This window comes from Charadrius vociferus, unplaced genomic scaffold (assembly GCF_000708025.1).
Source record: "Charadrius vociferus isolate BGI_N301 unplaced genomic scaffold, ASM70802v2 scaffold50, whole genome shotgun sequence".
NCBI lineage: Eukaryota > Metazoa > Chordata > Aves > Charadriiformes > Charadriidae > Charadrius > Charadrius vociferus.
The window spans coordinates 946436-968999 of NW_009646445.1; the positions used below are offsets into that span (position 1 = coordinate 946436).

Genomic DNA, 22564 nt, shown 5'->3' on the forward strand with positions numbered 1-22564 from the left:
AGCATTTGAAAATTGTGTAATTGAATACCCGTGGTGAATGTATAACAAAAAAATAGAAGATGTGTTACAATAGTTGTTACTCTCGTTTAACTACTCAGCCTCTAAAATTAGCGAGTGAATTGATGGTTTATGGGTTAGATGAAGTTGTTTAGATGTCTAAAAGTTTGCCTAGATGTCTACTGGTATTTCTAAAATACCACCTTGATATTCTCCTATGCCTGGTTCCTGTCAGATCTATGCTATTTCTGGATTGCTGTCTGTAAAGATTTAAAGAACCAACATAATGCTGTAGATGACACAGTGATGTTTTACAAAACTTGAGCTGACCTGAAAAGTCAAGTGTTCTCCCCCAGTTCTATATTAATTGTAAAAGATGCACCCTTTAAGTTGCTGCTTTGTTTTATAGCTTGCTGTAATTTAAGTTGTATTTACTTTAAGTTCTTGAGTTACTTACTCTTTTGTAAATAAAACTGCATGTAATGTAATGCATTTTTCCTTCTGTGCATTGCATTGTGATATTGAAGTAACAGCTCGTACTGTTCTTTTATGTTTTGTGATCTGCAGTACCTCTCTACAGGCAGGCAAAATAGGGTTTTGTGAGCTTGGATTAGAGTCTTGTGTTCCATATGGCATATGGAAACCTGTTCATCTCTTAAGTCCGTGTATGTTCGTACATATGTGCTCAGCGTATCTGTAATCATTAGACAGTATCCTCTCCAAAGTTAAAAGTACAATTCAGTTCTCTGCTATGCAGCCAATGGTCATGTCAGCTACTACCAGTATATCGCTTTTTGCCTACTATGCTTATGTTGCATGTGGTCTACGGTCATCACTTACTTTGGCTGTTTATGTTGAATGTAGTCTACGGTCATCACTTACTTTGGCTGTATTGTAGAGCTGTTCCATGTTTCTGATGGCTTTAGTTTGAGACGTTTTTGCAGGTGGAATTAATACAGTTACAGAAGATGGGTCTTCTGGTCTGATTTCTGGGAGTCTAGCAGTTTGAATGTGAACTGATAAACCAAACAGTTTTGCATGAGAAATCAAACTTTCAAAGAGTTTAGAAATGGTAGAAACTGAAAAATGTGTAAAGCTGTTGTAATCTGTTTGTGTGTATGTTAGCTAACTCTGTTCATGTGTTCGGCAGGACCCCTCCTGTAACTGGATCAGGTGAAGCAGATTAGCCAGTAGAAAGGGCTCTCTTCTATGTGATGTTCTTTATTGTAACCAAAAGACTGTATTCCATTATTTGAGTTTCAGATGTCAACTAGCAGTGTCAGAAGATACACAGCATTTGGTTCAAGAATGACATAGAAATTTTAATGTTAGCCCTTCCCAATATCTGACTTTGAAAGCATAATGTTCTCTCACAGCTTTTGTGTGTAAAGGTTGACTTTTACAGAATTACCTCTGATCTTGAATATTCTGTCATCTCAGTAGAGCTGAGATGTTGCCATTAAACACTTGAAGATGTAAACAGCGTTAGGAGTGATGTGTGAGGTTGAAATGGAACTCCGCAGTTTTAGAACTTAGCAATGAAATAACACTTGGCATGAATCTTGCATCTACTAATTATTAATCACTATCTACTAAAGCAAAAAGCAGTTTTGGTACGTTGTGTGGGGACTCTGTCCTGCCTGTTTTGTCCCCTTTCTGATATTTATGGATAATACAGGGCCTTTCATTAGATGGCTTATGACCAAAATAACTAACATCTTACTGATACTTTGTGGTTCCATGAAGGTGGTGATGGGGAACAAACAAACAAAACCCCAAGGTTTTGTCCAACTCACAGCAGTGGCTGTTGAGAGCCAGGAATGTGTGTAATTGCTTGGCAAAAGCCCTGAGTGCTACTGGTAAGAGACTTCTGTCACTTGGTAGAAACATGCTCCTTTATTATGGCATCTACAGAGGTAGTAGATAGTCTACCTAAAGTTCTGCGGGGCTGCATAAGGGAAATTCAGGATACTTAATGAAAAAAGCATGGAACAGCACTATAGCACATACCAAAAGTTAAAAATGAAGCGAAATACACTTAATATAATTTTTTGTTTCTTTGTTTTTTCCCTGGGAGTGTTATTTATAAAAATTTACCCTGATTAAATTCTCTCAAGCCTCCCAAAGAAAGCAGTAGTAGTAGTTCTTTTCAAATACTTTGAGTTGCTGTGGGAGTGAGTTGTTTAATTGTCTTAGATTGGTAGTGTTTGTGCAACTACTTCTTGCAATAATCTTTACTTGATTTGGAAAGAATGATTCAATTTTGTTGACAAGTAGCATGTGTTGTTCATAAACTTGCCAAGTATTCTTCCCAAACAGGAGCTGAATAAGAATTTTGGATACTTGATGTAAACGAACCTGCATGTACTAAGTATATAAGCCACTTTTTTCATGCTCCTTTGTAGATGTACCTGGATTTATTGTTATGCGTACAGCTGAGGACAGTTCTGAGAGCTCTCAGAGCTGTAATGGAAGTGCTCATATTGCTGCTAAATGTAGCTATGAGATGTAATTCTAGGATATATTGAAGTTAGCTACTAATTACCATTTCGCGTTAAGTTAATGGAAGCCCACTTAAAGCAAACATGACTTTCTTTGTATGATATACTAACATAGAACACCACTTAGCTGGAAAGGATGTGTGTTCTAAAGATTTAAAGCATCTTTTCCTTAAGGTGAAGAAATACAAATACAAAATCAGAATTAAGTTTCATAAGGATTGATGTAGGTTATGAATGTTTGTCTGCTGCATGAACATGCTACTAGCTATTGATAACCAAATCCCTGGATATAAGGACTATATTGGGCAGGGGATAAGATTAGGTCATAGCTTTAGCTCTTTGACCCCAAGGCCATCAACATTATAGTTAAGAAGGCTGTGTTACTAACACTTAATGTTTTTAAAAATGAAATAGTTCAAGTGGGAAATACAGTGAAGTAGAATAACTGAGACTTAGTTTTATCTTTGGTATTAGCATAGAAATTTGTCTATCAAGCTGGTCTGTAAAAATGTTTGGTTGGGAATTCAAAACAGATGGTTTCACTGTCCTGGTTGTTCCCTGCTTGACAGTGTTTTGCTTTTTAGATTGTTGTAGTGACTGGTTTGACGTAATTGTAAATACTCCTCCAGCCTTGTCTCAAACTTGGTTTTTTTCATACATTCAACCACAACACTGACGTCTTGGGCTTTATTTCCCTTGTTTCTCTTTCCATTTTCTTATTTCTTTTTTAAGACAAGCTTTCCTTGTGTTATCCTCCGCCCTATTTTCTAGCAAAAGTTTATATCTTGGAGAGGTCCTCTGGTCTTCATTGTTTCTCCTTTGCTGCCCATATCTCCATTCTTCAGAAAATGGCATTAGTGATGTTTTTCATTAAATGTCCACAGTAAGTTGTAATACTATAAGCCAATATCCTGATTTTTCCATCGGAGAAGTACAAGAAATCCATGCAATCGTAGGTCTTATAATGGTGCATAATCCATGGTGATTAATAACTGTATACTGAATATACAGGCTGAACAGACTCCTTTATACTTGGCTGTCTTACAGGCATGGATTTTAAAATAGCGTTAGGGCACATGAGAACAAACTGCAAATGGTGTTAACCAATAAACAGGTGTGAGAAGTGTGGCTTTTCTCAGGTTTTCAACACAAATGTGATATAGATACTTGACACAGGAGAGCAAAATTTCAGCTATTTGCAGTGTGTTCAGTATTAGAAGACAAGATTTCATTGCTTATGTGAATGCATGATCCATAAATCTTTAATTTCAGCTTTCACTGAGAATTTGTAGGGTTGGTCGTTACAAACAGTTGAAAAGAGATCACAATTTCCATCTGATGGGTGGAGAATTGGCATGTCCAAGCATCACGCAGTTCCATGCACACATTTAACCATGCTTAACCTCACTAATATTCAAAACCATGTAGTCTTCAAATGATGTATTTTTTTTCTTTCCCAAGAAAACATTGTGTTTCCGTTGTATGTGGTTGTGTTGTTTTCTTTCCAGTCAGGCTGAAGTTCTTACCCTGAGAACTCTGTGGTACACCACACCTCTCTTACCTCCATACCATATTTTTCCAGGAATCTTCTTACTTGGGAATTGTATTTCAGAATTTATCTGAGGCACTGCATTTAGCATTTTTGCCTAGCAAAAATGAAATGGGATTCTCTGCAATAAAATGTTGGCAATTCTGCTTTTTCATCTCATGCTGCTTCAGTTTCCATCTTCTAAGTTTGGGTTAGAAGCAGTGATGCATACATGCAGGGTGATGTTCTAAATGTTTTGGCTTGTGTATGCAAATGTTCCTGTTGGGGGTGGGGGGGAAATTACATTTTATGTTTCTTAAAGCTAGTTGCATCGTACAAAAATTGTATCGTTGTAGTGTAAAACACTACAACGTCAGTTGTATCTTTGGTATTAGCATAGAAATTTGTCTATCAAGCTGGTCTGTAAAAATGTTTGATTGGGAATTCAAAACAGGTGGATGAGTCTTCAGTTCTGTTTAAAACTTTGAGGCACTACAGAAGTTTATATCAAAAACACTTATGGAAAGAGAAATTTTAGAAGGGCATAACCTGTGAGGCAGGATAATTCAGCCTATGGTCAGATACTCCTAGTTGTTGCACAAAGGCATGTGAATTTTATTTGTTCTAGAATTGCTCTACAAAAAATTTTAGTCCTTTTATTGGGAAAGTATCATTCCAAACGTGTGATGATGAAATTACATCTTCATTACTTTTATAAGTGTGTAACTGCTGATTTGGCTTTTTTCCAATCAGAAGTGTAATGAAAAAAAGGATTAAGTATAAGTGTGTTTGTGTGCACATTTGTATTAACAGTTACAAAAGTCAAATTACTTCCATGTTGAAATTAGGTGTATTATAGTTGGGAATAGGAGTGGGATGGTTAAGTTTGCTACAAAGTTGTCATTGGGTCTCCATCTCTTTTTATTGATCCCTGGGATGTAGGTTCATATTTTTAACTTGTACGCTTTGAACTTCAAAACCTGATTTTTCTGTTCTTGAGAACAGATAATGTTGGAGGCTCAAATTCATATGACAGCATGCAGAAGAAATTCATACTTAAGTTTCTTGACACTAGTGAAGTGTAGGGTTTTAACATGAAAGTTTAGAGTTTGTCTTCCTTTACGGATTTACAGTTCCTCCTTACTTTAAATAAAGGTTTAACCTATGTTATCTATCCCTATTACATCTAGATTTTGTATGAGTGTAGATGTTGGATATTACCTTTCTGGAGTCTAGAGTAAGTGGTTGTGAGTAGTAGCATGGGGGAAGTATGAGTGGTCTAAAGACACATTTTTGCTTTTGTTGTTCGGGTTTGGGTTTTGTTTTGTTTTTTTTTAAAAAAAGCTGTCCTACAGGGATACTTCTATTTTTTTAGTTTTGTTTTTAAACATCAAAACACTGTTACTTTGTAAATATTAAAGGAAGCTTATTTATGTTATAACAAAACTATGATTAAACTACTCTTAGAGCATGATAGATGATAATTTACATCTTCCTGGTGAACTCATGAGCAGCTGTACAGCTTCCCATTACAGACAAGTAGAAACACAAATAATATGTATTAATATAAGTAGCTTTACATACTGGTATATATATATATATTTTTAATCCTGTGTGTTCTTTAAAATAAGGTGTTTTTAAAAACAAACAAACCGAAAAACCCCCAGCAAAACAGTCAAAACCAAACTTTGCTCAGTTTGGCTTTCCACACTTCAAACAGTAATCCTTTCTGCTGAACTGGATTTTTTTACTTTCTTAGTCATGGTTTTACCATGCAGCTTCTTGAGGTGTTGCTTAATGTTAGCAGACTCGGAGCTTGTTGGGCTGTAAAGCTCTGCAGTTTTTTTTTTTAAAGAACTTAGAGACTTGCTTAGTGATCCTGAATGTCACCACACACATTTAGGAAGAGCACATATAGAAGATGTGCGTTGAACAAAAGTTTCAGGATAAATCAAAAATCCCTTGGCAGATTAGGAAGAAAGCTACACCAAGATCTACTTTGCTAAAGGTTAAAGTGAAATACCGAAAATTTTGCAAATGCCAGAACTATTTGGCTGTGCAGCTTTGAATTTAATACTCAAGTACACATGAATTTTTGTGGTGTGTGTTTTTTTTTTTTAAATCTTCAAACATGTTTATCTCTGTTTTCCTCACAGGACACTGCCTCAGTCAGTGCTTGAGGTAGATTTGCTTTAGCGATAAATTGGAGCTATGTAGGAAGGACCTTTAGTGTTTCCATAATCTGAGCTCCAGTGCTTGCAGAAGGTGATGTTTACTGATAAAAAGTATATGAAAAGAAAAGCAGGTGTTGTGAGTGTTAAGTCAGTGCTAACTATGCTGCACTTGAATGCTGCTTTTGCTAAGTGGTTGCAAATGGTAATTAAGATGTAATGCTGATGTTTACCATCTTAATGGTAATTATGATGTTTACATTTCAGTTAAGACTAGTCAGTGTTCTTTATTTTGTAGTTCTTAACTGTGACCTGATTAGCGGAAATGTGTAGAATTGCTTTTGCATCTGAAGCTGTGTTGTGAATATGAGTTTTTATATGCTGATGTATGCACTGGAAAAATTGAGCTTTTCGAATTGACAATCAAAATTAGTGGGCAGTTTTGACCTCTTTTGTGTTAACTTAATCCACCAGAAAAAAAGTCAGGATTCATGCTATCTTGTTTAGTGTTTTGCTTTTCCGGTAATTTAAGTATAAGAGCTATAAAAAAAATCCTTGAAGAAATCGGGCTGTGTATTAAAACAATACATAAAGCTGTATATTAAGCCACAAAAGAAACTTATTGAATTCTTGCTGAAATACACTGAAAAGAAACTATTGCCTATTTATGCTTAGAATAAAAAATGTGGCCGTGGAGGAGGAAGTGAGCAATGCCACAGTTTTCCTGTCAATATGGGAAACGACTGAATTAAGGACGTCCTTAATTTTTGATGTTTTGGTAATGAAATGCTTGCATCTTTAGTGTCGATCCTGAAATAATCTCTTCATGTAGCTTCTTGGCTTTTAAAGCAAACTACAGACTGAAGTTTTGTATACAGTATTCACTGATAACCTGTGGTTCATGGGCAGGATTAGACTCTTGCTCCATGCAGTCTTTATTGCTTGAGCTGTAGCAACGTTAGATTCTTTGCTGCTAAGTTTTGAAAGCTTAATGACAGAAATGCTGTAACTTGAAATGTGCATAAGTGAACACGGACTACTCTGCCTGTGATCTTTCTGCCATAAAAAACATTGCTCCCTTAGTGTGTTTTCCTTTTTTTTTTTTTTTTTTTTTATTTTGGCTTGACACAATCCTCAGTTTTCACACTCTAGTAACAGGCTTCTTGGCTACCAAGTTGTGACTTCCCCTGCAAAATTGTGATTCTTCTTTTGCACTGACTTCATGTCAGGTTTTGATTTTTTTCTCCTTTGCTTCCCTGCCAAAACCTATTTTCTCTATGACCCATTCATTTGAGCTCTCTAGTGCTCTGCATTCAAATTGGTTAGTAACTTCCTTGGTTTAGGAGAAAGACTCTGACACTGTAGACACACCATGAAGCAGTCCATAATCCAAAGTTGTTCAGACTGTGAAGCTTAGGGAGCACAAGTGGATTTTGGGGGGGTAATTGTGGAAAAATCTTAAGTCTGCCTTGAGTACACACAAACTGTTTTTACAGTATTGCTTTATAAGTGGACTAAACTTTTTTGTTTGTGGGTTTTGGTTTCTTTTTTTTTTTTGGTGGGGGGGGGGAGAAGGGGGGAAGTTGAAATAACAAACCCACCAATCTTTACAAAGAAGTTGTTCTCTCACTTAATCTCAACCCCCTGCTCCTCCAAATCATAGTGTAACTAGTCTAAAATGAGCCATGTGCATCCCTTGGTGCTTATGAGGGGGGTCAAAAAGCAACTCTGTTTTGTTCCCTGAGGAGGTGTGATGAGGTTAATCTCAACCCTACCAGTTTGGCACAAGTTACAAAACTGAGAAGAGACTACTATATGTTCAGGAGTGGCAGATAAACTTTCTAGGTTGTCCTTCAGGCTTCTCTTTTAACTATCTATTAAATGAGATAAGGGGTGAGATCAGTTTTGTCTCTTCTTGCCCTGTGCAAATGGAAGAGATTTGGGATATCCAGTTTTTTTTTTTGCAACCTGGCTATTTGGATCTGGGGGTACGAAAAAAAAAGAGTAAGCTCTGTTCAAGGACAGTCACACCCCATCCCCCAAACACCCAATCACTGGAATTTTTACTGGTAATTGTGTGTTGTGATCCTGTCTTGAGGCAGGTTATTTGAACAGTCACTGCGTAAGCTACTTCTGTTGTTGCAAGTCAAGTTCATTAACTTGGGGAGGGTCAGGGGGAAGAAAGGAGTCTTAAGTTACTGTGTACGTAACTAGGATGGGTTCTTATTTGACCTAAAGTCTGTCTTGATGCAGCAGCACAAGCCAGCGAGGAGACTGTCACATTTCGTCGTGAACGCAGCACATTTAGGCGTCAGGCAGTACGACGCCGGCACAATGCAGGGAGTAACCCTACCCCTCCTACATTGCTCATCGGATCACCCCTCAGGTAGGGTATCTAAATGTTCCACCATATTTAGCATGCATGTAGCAGACCACTTCTCCCTACACCCACCAGTGTTGCCAGAAAAGCACTTTTTACTTCCTTCCCCACCATAACCTCCTTGAGCTGTCACTGCATGTCACTGTGGGCTTGTTGAATTGTGCATGTATATGTGGCACTATTTTCAAAATGATCAGGATAGCCCGTCTCTAACATGTTATAGCTGATTTCAGATTGATAACAAAATGAACTAATGCTAACAAACTTAGACTCAGTGTTTTTTATTGAAAACTTTAGAAATTTCTAATTTCAAGCAATGAAAAGAACCCAAGAAAATATTATTTATCCCTCCTTAATTTGGTTTTCTTTCCTTTAAGAAAGTAAACATTAGGTACTAGTAGTGTAATAACTTTTCACATCTGTAGATAGTGAAAGATAAACATAATAACAAAGTGGAAGAACTTTTATAAAGAGCCAAATCATATGTGCAAAGGTTCCAAATCTAAAGTACAGGCAAACCATTATGTGAACATCCTGTAGCTTTTTCCAGCAAAAGAGAAATAATGAAGCAATAGCAATACACAGTATTGCTCAGTATTACATGTAGTTGTGTGGCACTTCTCACGCCTTGGCAATGTTTAAAATGAACTACGTACAGGTATCCCAGGAGTCCCCAGCCTTCACTGGCCCATTTGTTAACAGTACTGAGCCTATTGATAAATAACATACAGCAACTCTATTTGGTCTGTCAGTTTGAACAGCAAAACCAGCAACCACAATAAATTTTTAGACTTGCTGTTTAAATCTTTCGATCACCGTGGTTGCCTATGGTGTTGGAGAATCTGGTGAGCAGAACATTGCCTGTAGAGGAAGGAACACTCACCCGTACATATCGAAGTAATTCTTCCTCCAGTTATATGATAAATATGCAGGAATAATTGTATATGTTGTGTATTCTTAATCGTCTTCCTTCCTATGCAAAGCTATCTTAATAGGAGCAGACTGCTTTGTCTTTCAGGAATATGTGTGTGTTTTTTTTAACTGGAAAAAGCTATAGAAACTGAGCAAATAAAAAGAAAATACTTTACAGTAGAGGATGAGGGAAGAATTGTGCCATCTGTGTGACACCGCTGAAATAATCAAGGACTAAGTTTCAAAATTTTCCTCAGGCAGGGGGATTGCAAGAATGGTACCTAAAATCTAAGAAATAAAGGACTGACTTCAAGGATCAAGGATTGAACCTAGTTAGATGTGTTTTTACTGGCTAGTGCAGTATGTAGCAGTAATCACAGTTCAGGTAATTTTATATTAAGCTTCTGGTTTTGCTGAATGTAGCTTGTTCAACTGTAAGTCAGTGATTTACTTCATAGTGAGGGATGCTAAAACTTTGCATTCTCTTGGATCGCTTTTGCTCTACTCTCCACTGCGTTCACTTGCTTCTGATACGGTTTTTGTGTGGTTTTTCTCTTTTTTTAAGAGGGAGGGTAGTACAGTTTTGTGTTGGTTCATAAGAAGCTGCGCAGACTAATCAGAGCTCCTTAAATGTGCATAAGCCAGAAAACAGTGAGTTTTCTTTCTATTAAACAGGTAGAAAGTAGGGCAAATAAAGGACTCTGTCGTAAACTGAGGCTGACAGCTGCCTCATTTTCACATGCTAGTGCAGTCATTGAAGTGCCCATGGCATAAGCTGAACTTCAGTGAGATCATGAGAAAACTGAAGTTGATGGAAGTCACCTTTTAATCAGACGATATGTTCAAGGGTGAAAAAGCGGAACAAATATTCTAGCCTTGTATTTCCTCTCTGCACCTTCCAGTTATCTGAATTTGTTCTGTTCTAAATAAAACCAAAAAATCGCAACTCTAATCTCTCTGACATAATGATACACATGATCAAAAATACTTGTATTATAAACATATGTTCAGAATTGAATACTTACTGAGGTTACTTTGCTTAAAGCATTGTTTGTGATGCTAAATGACTGTCCCTTGGATTGGAGTTAAATTGCCTTACTCCAACCAAATGCCAAAGTGCTTTCAGATTTGTTTGGCGTAAATTCTATTTGAACTACCAACTGTGGAATGTATCTGCAAAATGGTATTTATTACTCTTATGATTTCTATGGTCTGAAAATAGTCTGAAAAACCTTCCTGTATACGAGTAGCATAATTTTAGTGTAAATTCTGCGTCGCTGGAAGAAGAAAGCCCCAAGAAAGATTAAAAAAAAATTGTGCATAATGAGGAAATGTGAAGAAATACAGATATTCTTAGCCAGTTAACACCAGGATCCTTTCAAAAGATCACTGCAACTGTACTGGCGTTAATTGTAAATGTTAGCTGTGAGTTGCCTCGATCTAGTTCCTGGTATTGCTAATCTGTACGACTTCAGGTGTTAAACTTCTAACAGTATTAGGTTTACTAAGCTTTAGTTGCCCTGATGTTACTTCTTTCTTATTGTTCCCAGCAAAACTTTAATCTCCTAATCTTCTAACTCTTGCGTAAAATCGGATGTTGTGGGGATGTTCCCTGAGAACTTGTTGTGTTCCACCTGATCTTATTTTTTTGAATTTCCTATCCATTACTGCAATTACGTTGCACTTCCTCTCTGGAATTTCTAGCAAAAGAGACAATGGCATTATTATATTATAGTATGCATTTGACAATGATGGGCACTTATCTTAAGTAAAAACCCGGTCTAGTAAACTGCTGGTTTGATGCTAAATTAGATACAAGAGTAGTTTGCCTGGTAACTTAAAAACTAAACAAACAAATGTAAAAAAGCAAGCCCCACAACAAAACAACCACAGACCCCTGCTTTTGTCCTGCCTAAATGTCAACAGTGTTTTGGGCACTTTAAACATACGTATGGATTGGCATCCTATGTAGTCAATGGTGTATGTGTGTCTGATACAAGAACATAAGTATCTGAAGCAGAATTTCATTTTTTTAAAATTACTAATTAGGTGTAGAATAAATGTACATCTTGCATATCTGTGCAATCTGTTAATGTCAATGTTTAAGGTTTTTTTTATTGTGACAGACGGATAACCACTGAAAGGTCAACTTTGTATATACCTTTTGATACCTAGTTACTATTTAAGGGAAAGCGGTATTGTTTAGCATTGTTTTGGTGTTGCTTATAATACTTGAGGGAGACAATGAAGGCTGGTGTATCTGTGAGCTTTCTTAGGGCTCTTGTTGCCATGTAGCTTACTGAAAGTCATGCTATAGCAGCAAAACCACTGAATTTAAAGTTCAGATTCACATATGTTAGAGTACAATAATGATGAGTTGCAATTTTTTATCTCATGAGCTGTATGCATGAGCTTTATTTTGCATGAGCTTTTCTTAACACCTGTTCTTATACTTATATCCATATTTTGTTTTCCAGCGGTGCTCTAACAAAAGAACTGAAAAGTAGATGTTCTAGAAAATGTTGTTAAAAGCAAGTACATCAGATATAACCCCTTGATTCTTAGTAAGATCATGCTTTTTCAGTTGCCTAACTTGCCAGCTGTAGCATCATACCGTAAACTGTGAAATGTTAAAAGCAACAGTTGATAGGGAATGTTTTTCGGGTGTTTAAGATATTTTCCATAGTCTCTAAAATATAAATTCTTTTGTGTCTAAAAAAAATAATTTCTTAATTTGATCGCGTCCCACAGCTAACAACTGTGATATGTAACTTCTTTAAATGCACAAAATGAAGGATAATAAAAACACAAATTCTACAAAGTAGTTGTGATATGGAAGTGTAACTGCCATATATTTTGGCACTTCACTTTGTTTAATATTAAACAATATTAAAAAACATATCTAACTTTGTTAAATAGCTTTAAAATAGTTTTGTGAAGAGAAGGTTGTGAGGAGGAGAATTTTCAAGTGTTGTCTACTCATATGGCTGTAAACTTAAGCCCAAGATGACTTTTAAGACGTGTTTTTTTGGTGCAGGTATGTGTCTGGGTATAGAAGATTTTTTTTGTGGTAATAGTACTGAGTAATAGTTTTTGCTCTACTGTCAAAGTAAGTTCAAAATAGACTTAAAGTTTTGGCAGTTAATAATTGGTTATAAACATTCTTAATATGTTTAAAAAATTTGGGATCCGAAGGGTTGACTGCAGTTGTCTACAAGGTCTGTGGTATCCTGTGACTTAAAGACCAAAGCTTAAAAGACATTTTGTAGTTAGAGTGCAGATTAATAGCAAGAAAGGTGATGTTATTGTGACCAAAAAAACCTCCAAACAGCCAACTAAAAAGTTGATCAAGTCATTCATAGCTCAATGAGCAAAAAGGACCCTAACTATCACGAGAAGACTGGAATAGTCACTGATGTGTGCAGGTGATACCTCAGGTTAGTCTACAATTAGACTAAGTACCAGTAATTTGCTTTTTTCAGCCACAAATTAAGACTTAAAAGAATATATTTGAGGGTGACTTGGGGAGGTGTTAAAAGCAATACTGCTTTAAAGGAGTAGGACAGGACCTGTATCTCTAGGGTACTGACATAACTAGTGTTCAAATATTCTGTTATATGGAACTCATGAGTTATCTTAACCCTAATAAGTAGCTTCTTAATGCTATGCTCTTTTAAGTTTTCTTCTTTCAACTAAAACGTCTTGTTTTGCTTCACTTCTAGCTCTTTCTCTTCTTCCTGGTAACGTGTCCCCAATCCATGTTTTCTCGTAGCCTTCAAGATGGTCAGCAAGGCCAGCAGCCCTCCTCCCAGGTCAGAGTGCAGTCCCGCCCCCCTTCCCAGGCCGCTGTGCTGGGCGCTAGCGCCTCCTTGCTGGTGAGAAATGGGAGTGTCCACTTAGAAGCATCACATGCCACTGCATCTGCTGTAGGCGGTAGCAGTTTGCACGATGAACTTGGTATGCAGGCCTTATGTAACCTTGGTGACATGGAAGTTTTAATACGGCAGATATATCGGTAATAATGCGGTGACAATCAGCTAACCTTAGCTTTGTTTCTGAATCTTGTAGGTGCAGTTCTCGGAAGGCCGTATTGCTCATAAATTCCTTGCTTTTCACAGTCGCCTTTCCAGGCACTTTCTCTAACAAATGCACGAGGGGAAACGCTCTAAGGATGCATAGATACAAGTAGTGATGGTGTGAGAGCTTTCATGACCTAAAAAACGTAACACACTTATGCATAAATTTTCTTGCATTGTCACAGCGAGCTGAGCAGAGATTGAGACCAACTTTGGGGGTCTTCTGGTTCCTGAAAAAATACTTGTTTCAGTCCCTAGGAATTCTTGATCTTTCTTTTTTAGATGAGTCTTGCTTAGCTGCTGTTTAAAAAATAAATCCTCATGTAAATGAATGCTTTACTCTTCATGTACACCTTAATTTAGGAGCTTGAGATTGGAAGAAAATCTGGACTCTTTCTTATATCAAATGTCATAATTTCATGGAGTCTTATAGCGCCTCTTAATTCTTCATGGTCCATTTTATGTAGTATTCTTAACTATTTATTAACTTCTGTGCAGCTAATAAAATTGCTAGGGAGAAGGAAGTTATGATCATAATAAGTGACTGATCTCCTGTGACACAGTAATGCAGGGGCAGATTGTGGAAAAATTCCTGGCGGGGATCTCTGCAGTTATCTATACATGGCCTGAATTAATTACGACTTCAGCGTTAGTATGGAATACTTCCTCAAATTATTAAAATGGGCGTCTTTAGAACTGAGAATTATTAGTGACAGTATATTGAGTAGCTGTCAGCTGTAATAACTTAAAAGTACATTAGCTCAGAACGCTGACAAAGCACTTGTTTCAGACCTAACTGTAACCCAGTACTAAAAGATAAATGAATTGTCATCTTACTCCACTAGCAGAAAAGACTTCAAGAGTTGCCAGGCTGTGGTACCCCTTTAAATATGAGTTGGGCTAACATGTTTCTTTCTTCTGCACCATCTAGCTGCAGCATAAGGAAAAAATGAATAGAAGCAAAACTGTAAAAAAAACCAAAAAAACAACACCACCCCAACCTGACATGCTCTGAGGTGTTTTATAAGATTTAACTACAGTTGTGCTAAATCCGCACAATCTACTTATCAGATAACTTCCATGTTAGTCTGTGACTCTACTGGTTTCTAGATAGAAAAATTGAGACACATCTCAATGCTTGTATGTATCTCTGACTTATCACATGAAACTGCGGATTTCTTTATTTAATTTGGACCCTTATTTCTTGTTTGAAAAAATACTGGAATGTAATCCTGAAATTCAGGGATACTGGTTATATCTATCCAAGGTGAATGTTGAGATTTATTTTTAAAACTACCATTATTGTATTTGAAGGACTTTGTTCATCAAGTTCTACAATCAACTTTTAAAGAATTCAAGATTTTAATATGCAGTTTAGTTAATGCTGAGTTATTTAAGAACTTAAATTGCTTTGTTGTAGTAGAAATCAAAGTGGATCATTTAAGAAATTCAATGTTGCATTTAGGCTCTCTAAAAAGGCATATGCATTGCACTTGGCATGTATTGGAGTCTTCAGAAATTCATATAGCTAAATTCTTCCAAAATTTTGTATGTACTGTGCTTACAGTTATATGGGGCGGCACGTTGTCTTTGGGATGTACAAAATTTCCAGGATCTGCTCAGTTAAAAATCTGAGGTACAATAGGGTTTTATTCCTGATTTGAAGCTCTGAGCATCTGTTCAGAAACCTTCCATGCGTGAAAGCAGCTATTACAGGCAAGGTCTGCTTTAATTATTTTAGGAAAATCAAATTTTCTAGTTTCTGTAGCAAGCTTTGTGTGACAGGTACTATCTTTTGTTAGAGTAAAATAGGTGGCAAAATGGTGCAAGCTTTCACATGCGTGATTCATTTATCAGGCCTGTCAAGAAGGGAGAGTATCTCTCCTTATAACTGGTATATGGTTTGTTTTGGAATTGGTTTGGTTTTGTGTTGGGGTTTTTGTTTGTTTGTTTGTTTTTTTTAATCCTCAGGTATGAGGTATCACTATTGCTCTGTTTCCCTTAAGTCGAAGGCTGTCAGTTTTGCTCTGTTGTCCCAAGATACCTTACAGTGAAAGATGACCCTGTTACTTTGCTTTAGATTGTATATGGTTTGGGGGTGGGGGAAGGTAGTAGTTTGCTTTTTTCTTTAACTTTTATTCTGATGCTGCTCAAAGCAGTGCAGGTGATATGACCAATTCTCTGTCACTGTGGAAATTGCTGTGACTGCCCAGGGTAGAAAAAAATATGAAAATAGAGGCTGGGGAAAAGATAAGGAAACAAAACGTGATTTACAGTGACTGGAAATAAAAGTGACAAATGTAGTAGATGGGGTTATATATCTCTCTACAATGCACGTAAGAATTTCATTTCTTATTGAAATTGTATTAGCTTATTCCAGGTCTTCTGGAAGATTGACAGGGCATGTGTTAATTTACGTTAAAAGCCCCCGTGTTTAGGACTCTTGTGTACCAATGTAGTATCTGCTTCTATGTTCTTCCCATTTATGTGTTGATGTCAAACTGCAGCTCTTAACAAGACACACGATTTTTTTTTTCTTTAAATATTCATGTCTGTTAACTTGATTCTGGTGGCTTATTTTGCAAAGGATGAACGTTATTGTATTATACCTAGCCTGCATCCAGTCTGGTGACTATACAGTTGTCTATACCTGGGCATTGACCTGAGAGTAAGGCAAGAGATGCTTTGAGGTATTATCTGTAATCTTCCAAGCTCGTAGAAAGACTTTTATCAATAGTGTTGTTTTGTGAGGAGGAAGGAACTTGAAAGGACTGAAAAAGAGCTTAATGCGGAGCAGTAAACATGAAGTAACTCATAGGAGGAATGCAGGACAGAAAGGAGAGGTGGCAGACCAAATGCCATTATTTATAGGCAGGATTGAATCCAGAAAGCAGCAAAACACATACCATGTCTTAAGTGAATGACAGTTTTCAGAGCACAGTGTGGCAGTGCTGTTGCCTTTTATTCTCACTAATATCTGATTCTTGAGACATGTAGGTGATGGGTGAGATTTTTCAGTCCTTGCAGCGAAGGCTGTAGATGTTAAAATTTGAAGTAGTTTGTAATTCAGTACTTGGTTACCTAAAACAGATGCCCAGTTGCTGAAACTGTGGTGAAATAACAGCCTCTTGTCCTTAGTTGGATGATGTGTGGGTTTTTGGCTTTTTTTGAGGAATATTGCTTTTGTGATTGAAGAGAACTGGTGATCTGGAGCTTTACAATAGTTGCGTTGCTATGTTGGACTTGTGGTTGTATCATTTCTATGCAAGTGATAATTTTATCGAAGTATTTTAATTTATGAAGGCAGTTGGATGGTCAAGGTCAAAACTTTAAATATAAATATACACACAGTTCACTTGATTAAAAACAATTTAGAATCAGTTCCTCAATACCTTTTTGTAATTAAGTAGGATTAATTTATTTGGGATGAATGGGGAAGTATTTTCAAAGGTACAAGTAGAAAATAAATCCTCACTTCCTATTGTTCGTATTGAAAATATCCCTGTTGTAGTCTGTAGAATTCAGCATAATAGGTAAGTTACTCTTTTGCCAAACTTCATATAGAAATTAAAAATTGAGCCACTTTGAAGTATTCTAACTGAAAACTTTTAAGTCTTTATACTGCAGCTGAAGGTAAAAATTTTGACCTTTGAAAACGATAGCTCCTTGCATGCTAGAGTATTCAAATTCTGATGGAATTGTTGGTTTTGCTGACTAGGATTTAAAAGATACTGTCAAAGTAGTAGATGAGTATATCTTAATGGTCTAATGATGACATAGGCTTCAAGATGTCAAAAAGTGTTAGCAATTTTCAGAACTAGTTTATGAGAGGTTTAAAACAAAGTAGTATTTATTAGGTGGATAACTGGGAAATGTGCTGAAAATAACTTGGCTGAGGAAACGGTCAGAGCACCATTTTAGTTGGATCCTCAGCCATTTAAGTCTTCCAGGTTTCATCTGTGTAAGCTCATCAGCCTGTTGCTTTCGTTGATTCCCGTAACTGTGGGAACACCACTTCATACAGTGTGAACTGTTACGTGGTTGTCTCTGGATTTGGTGATGAGATATTTTTGTCTTTTGAAACAAGGAAACTTCTTTCAAAGGAAGTGCATTCATCTTTTCCTCTCTTCATGTCAGAACAAAGCTGTATTTTGTATTTGTGTGCCTGAGTATCAATGACTTGGTTTTGTTATTTTTGTAAGTGGGTCCAAATAGAATATTGTTTGGGTGACTTTAATTTGCTGAGAACTCACAACTCTCCCTCTGGGGGAGGGGGGAAGTTTACAAGCATTTCTGTTTGTGGACAAACATGCTATTGACTGTATTTCTTGATCTGAAAAATAAACTTTTGAGTCTGCCATTTGTGATAGAACTACAGTCCTTAGAGAAAGAAAAAACTTTCTTAAGCTTTCTCAGTGTGATTCTGTTAAAAATATTTCAGAGAATGCTGTGGGAGAACTAGGAATGGGAGGGAGAGAAAATTACATGGGTAACTAAAAATGGTTGGTATATCCATATGTATTGAATCTTGTGAGGATTAGAGTTTGAGAGTGCTGTGAGGAAGCTGCTGTTATCTCGCACACTTTGAAAAGTATGTAACTGATGGGACTTGTGACTGGAGATTCTACACCTGAGCTCCCATCTTAGGGTTTGTGTCCTCGAGAGCACTGTATAGTCCCGTCATCTTTTCTACTTTGGATGAGTTGAGGCTGTTCTGGAGAGCCTTTTGATATTAAATAAAATAAAAAAAAAAACAAAAAACAAAAAAAAAAAACAACAAAAAAAAACAAAAAAAAAACAAAAAAAACCCCAACCGAAACAAAACAAAAGAGGGGAGGGTTAGGGTGGCAGGAAATTTTTTTTTTTTTCAATTGAGAACCCATGCTTTTATTGACAGAGTGTTAACTTTTCAATAGGAAGCCTAAGTAAGTAGGGGAGGTGAATTGCAAGTATGGCAAAACCTGAGTCTGTTTTGTAGTTTGTGTGTAAACAATTGGAATTGTTTTGGCTGTTTGCTTCCTCTCTGTTAACCAGGTTTGTTTTATTCCACTGCAGCCATGCAGTAGTTATAGCAACACAAATACAGTAAATTTTGACAGACTCAAAGATGAGTTGGATGTGATGGAGCTGTAAATATTTTCTAATGTGAGCTGTTATGCTAAGTTTTTTTCATAGTTTGAGGCCCTTTTGACATGAGTGTAACACTTCAGTAAACTTCATTTGAAACAAATATATCTGATACATATCAGCCCAAGAGAACAGGAAGTTATGTCTTGCAAGTAGTATATTCTAATTTCTATGACTAGAATTTCATTAATTTAAAAATCAGAAAGTTTAATTTCCAGACTCTCAATTCAGTAGTGCAAAACCACGAAGAATTTAACCCAAACTCACTTGTCTCTTTTGAGGACTGGTTCCATGGAAGATTTTTTTCTGTAATAAGTTATGCATAATTTTGTCCCGACTAGAACCTTGTGTGTTATCAAATACCTTTATGTTTGCTGTTGAATTTTTTTTTTTTACTGATGCAGTTGAGAAATAGTCTTGTGTAACTGAGGTTATTTATTAGTTGTGTGGAGGAAGATTTCTAATGTCCTGTACTAGTTTAAATTTTAAATTTCAGCAATAACTGTGTACTACACTATGCATTAAAAATCAAAGGATATTCAACTGAAGTGCTTCATTAAAATCTTAACTATTGAGGAAAAAAACCCTAATAAGTGAACTCCCTCCTTGTATTTCCTTACAAATGCCTATAGAAGATGTAGTTAAATATTGAGAGCGAGCTGTTGCGTTACTGAGCTCTGACACACGCTGTACGTGACTCCTGAACTATGTAGTTGACTGTCAGAATGGTTGGTCTTAGCACAGCTATGGTATGTGTCGTCTTGGTCTGAAGTGCCCTCTCTGAGGGTAGAAAGCTTTATGAAGATATTTTCCATATACCAGTGTTTTTCCTTAGTTTCACTGGGTTTAATCATCCAGTTCGAGGTTTTTAGTCTTTTTGCTTTCAAACACTTCTAAATCCAACTTAATAGTCTGTGGGTCTGAAGAGAAGTTGGAGTAGGATTATAGTGTGTGGTGGTTTTTTTTTTTTTAAATAATCAAAACCCACTGTATCAGAAGTAGGTTATGTTCTCACAGAAAGGGGAAAGATTGGAAGCTCTGATCTTGTTAGATATTTCTCCTGGGACTGTTAGTTATCCTGTTATCAACAGAAGAAGAAATAGCTGCAAGATATGCAGCTGAGAGGAGTATACAGTTTTTGCTTCAGATGTTCCAAAGTGGGATTTTTTTTTTGTTGTCGTTGTTTTGTATAAGCAGATCTTAAAATATTGCATGCTTTGCATCATGGCTTAAGAGGGGTTTTGAGCTAAAAGAGATGGAGAAGTTGGCAGAACACTTCATATGAGATCACAATTTCAAAATCGGCTTCCTGCATTGAGAAATATATTGAACCTGGCTTTCGGGGGAAATGACAATGCTTATCTCTTTGATCTGACTATTGTGGGAGAAGGGCACTGTAAAAACATCATATTGTGAGTAAGGTAATTTATCATTTGAGTTATAATCTCTGGCTACTTTTTTGTTAATTATATATTTAGGAATAGCTTGATATTGTTAATTCAAAAAGTTTTCAATAACAACTGTAGGAAATTATGGTTAATTGAGTTCCAGTAATTCCACGTGGTTTACCCGAGAAGTTAGTTTGCAGGTTTCTGTTCTTACACTGAGGTGTTTCCCTCTGGCTTGTAGAATAAATCTCTGCCTGCCATTCACTTAATAGTTTTTCTAAAGATAAAACTTATGAAGCATCTCTGGCCACTTCTTTTAGCTCTTTGTTTCTATTCAATTAGACATGTGCGTCTCAAAAGAATTTTATTCAGGGCAGTTGAGGAATCTCTGCCTTAGCTAAATACCATGGTTCTTAAATGCTGCTAGTGAATGATTTACTGATTGTTCTACCGGGGGTGGGGAAGAACTGAAGAAGCTGAAGCTGGTCATTGCAGGATTTTGCCTGGTTATTCTTTACGGGGGGGAAAAAAGCTTATGTTGTGCTTATGTTGTGTTAATGGTGATATCTTGTAAATACAAACTCTTAAAATTTAATTCAGTACAGTATTTTACTGTATATATGTCATGTAGAATGGTATGCAAGAGGACTGAGTACCTAATGTCTTGTCTGCACTGGTGACGCATTAATGTGTAATCACATTTTATATTCTGACACTGATGTAAATTCAGATGAGAGCATCTGTCGTTTGTTTAGTGGCCAGCCCAGCCTAAACCATGACAGATTCCTAAATTGATCTCCATAGTAAGTTAATAAATAGAAACTAGTGCCAGTGGGATGAAACATTAGGAAATTTTGACCTGCTTTTAACCTTTTCTTTAATAGGTAAGTTCAGTTCTACGCTCTACGAGACAGGGGGCTGCGACATGTCACTTGTGAACTTTGAGCCAGCTGCAAGAAGAGCATCCAACATCTGGTGTGTGTGAAGGCCAGTCAAGAGTGATGATTCTTGTCTTACTGCAACAAAATCTTTGATTTTAATTTTAAAAGGTTATTTAGTGTGGACTAAAAAAATCAATATAAAATATTATCCATATACTTCTACTTTTGAAACCTAAATGATCTTTTACTAGAAGATGACCATAACTGCCTAAATAATCTTCTCCACTTAAATAAATCTCATAAAATGAAGATTACCATTAGCTTAAACAATAAATGTCCAGACAGAGAACTTAAATGGATTTTTGATTGGCTTATAACAAGTCTTTCTTAAAGGATTTAACCCAGGTTTTGGGAAAGTAGGTAGCTGTTGACCTTAATGGCTATTAACTTCTTTGCAAATGAACTTCCAATTGTGAAGCAAATGTAAACTGATAAGTTTGTTTTCAAGTTCATAGATGGCATGAAACAATACATGGAAGTGTTAACATGCCTGAGGTTAAAATTTGACTTACAGTTGAAATAGCCAGCTATATACTGGAAAGTTCATCTGATGTTGGAAAGATGCCCTTTCTTTCTCTGAAGGGACAGGAGGCAGAAGAAAGAAAAACAACCCAAAACCTCCCACGTCCCCCCCAATCCACTTCACTACATAGAACTGCTCTGAAGCTATTGCGTCATGCTGAATGCTACAAATTCCCACCATGCGCAGGTGGAATAGCTGTTGGAATTATAGAGTAATGAATCTAAAAGGTCCCATCTTCAAATCTTTCTTGTGAAAGTGTGCAAGTGCCTTTTATAGAGTTGAACTTTGACAAAAAGTTCATATTCCTTGCACAAAGCTGCCAATGCCTGCCTCTACCGCTTGCATGTTCCAGATGCAATGGCTTTGCTGATGGCTGCTATGATGAAGTTAAATGTGCTAATGGAAGGAACAAGCTGGCCACATCCAAATAATCAGATCTTGACTTTAGAGAATACTTGAGTTTCAGTGAAGTGAAATTGATAACAAAGAATGTTTTTATCTTAAGGCAAGGAACTGAAGGAAAGTTGCATAGATTTGGTACAAGTCTTACAGCCATGTGATTTACATGGAAAACAAACATCCAAAAGCTATCCAAAATTGGGGAAAAAAAGCAATGGTTGGATATGGACTCTCGTACAGTAAGAGAAATTTCTCCTCATCTCTAATGAATGGATATTGCAAAGTAATTTTGCTCTTGTTACCAGAGGTTTATTTAAAGTTAAGTTTTTCAAAGACAATTTAAGATGAAGTAATACAGTATACTTGTGATAAGCATGTACTGTTTTTGGCAGGTTTGGGACCTTGGTAAAAACAGTATAGAACTAACAAAAACTCTGTATGCGAACGTATAGCAGACTTTGCACTCCTTTAGAGATGTGATGCATGTTTACACATGGGTAGCTAACAGATTATAGAACAACTTCATTTTTTCAATTGAAATAATTACTGTCATGACAATCCTTGTTAGAGAACTTAGGGACTAGGTGTTGAGAAAATTATTACAAGAATAAGGGGAAAGAG

General features: G+C 36.5%; 1 protein-coding gene across 1 annotated transcript in view; it reads left to right on the plus strand.

Moving 5' to 3' along the window:
* PCNX (pecanex homolog (Drosophila)) overlaps positions 1 to 22564 on the plus strand; it is an 80744-nt gene that overhangs the window by 17135 nt on the left and 41045 nt on the right. The window contains 3 exon segments of the mRNA XM_009882211.1: positions 8451 to 8583; positions 13262 to 13446; positions 20965 to 21055. Coding sequence (XP_009880513.1) covers positions 8451 to 8583; positions 13262 to 13446; positions 20965 to 21055 — 409 coding nt within the window.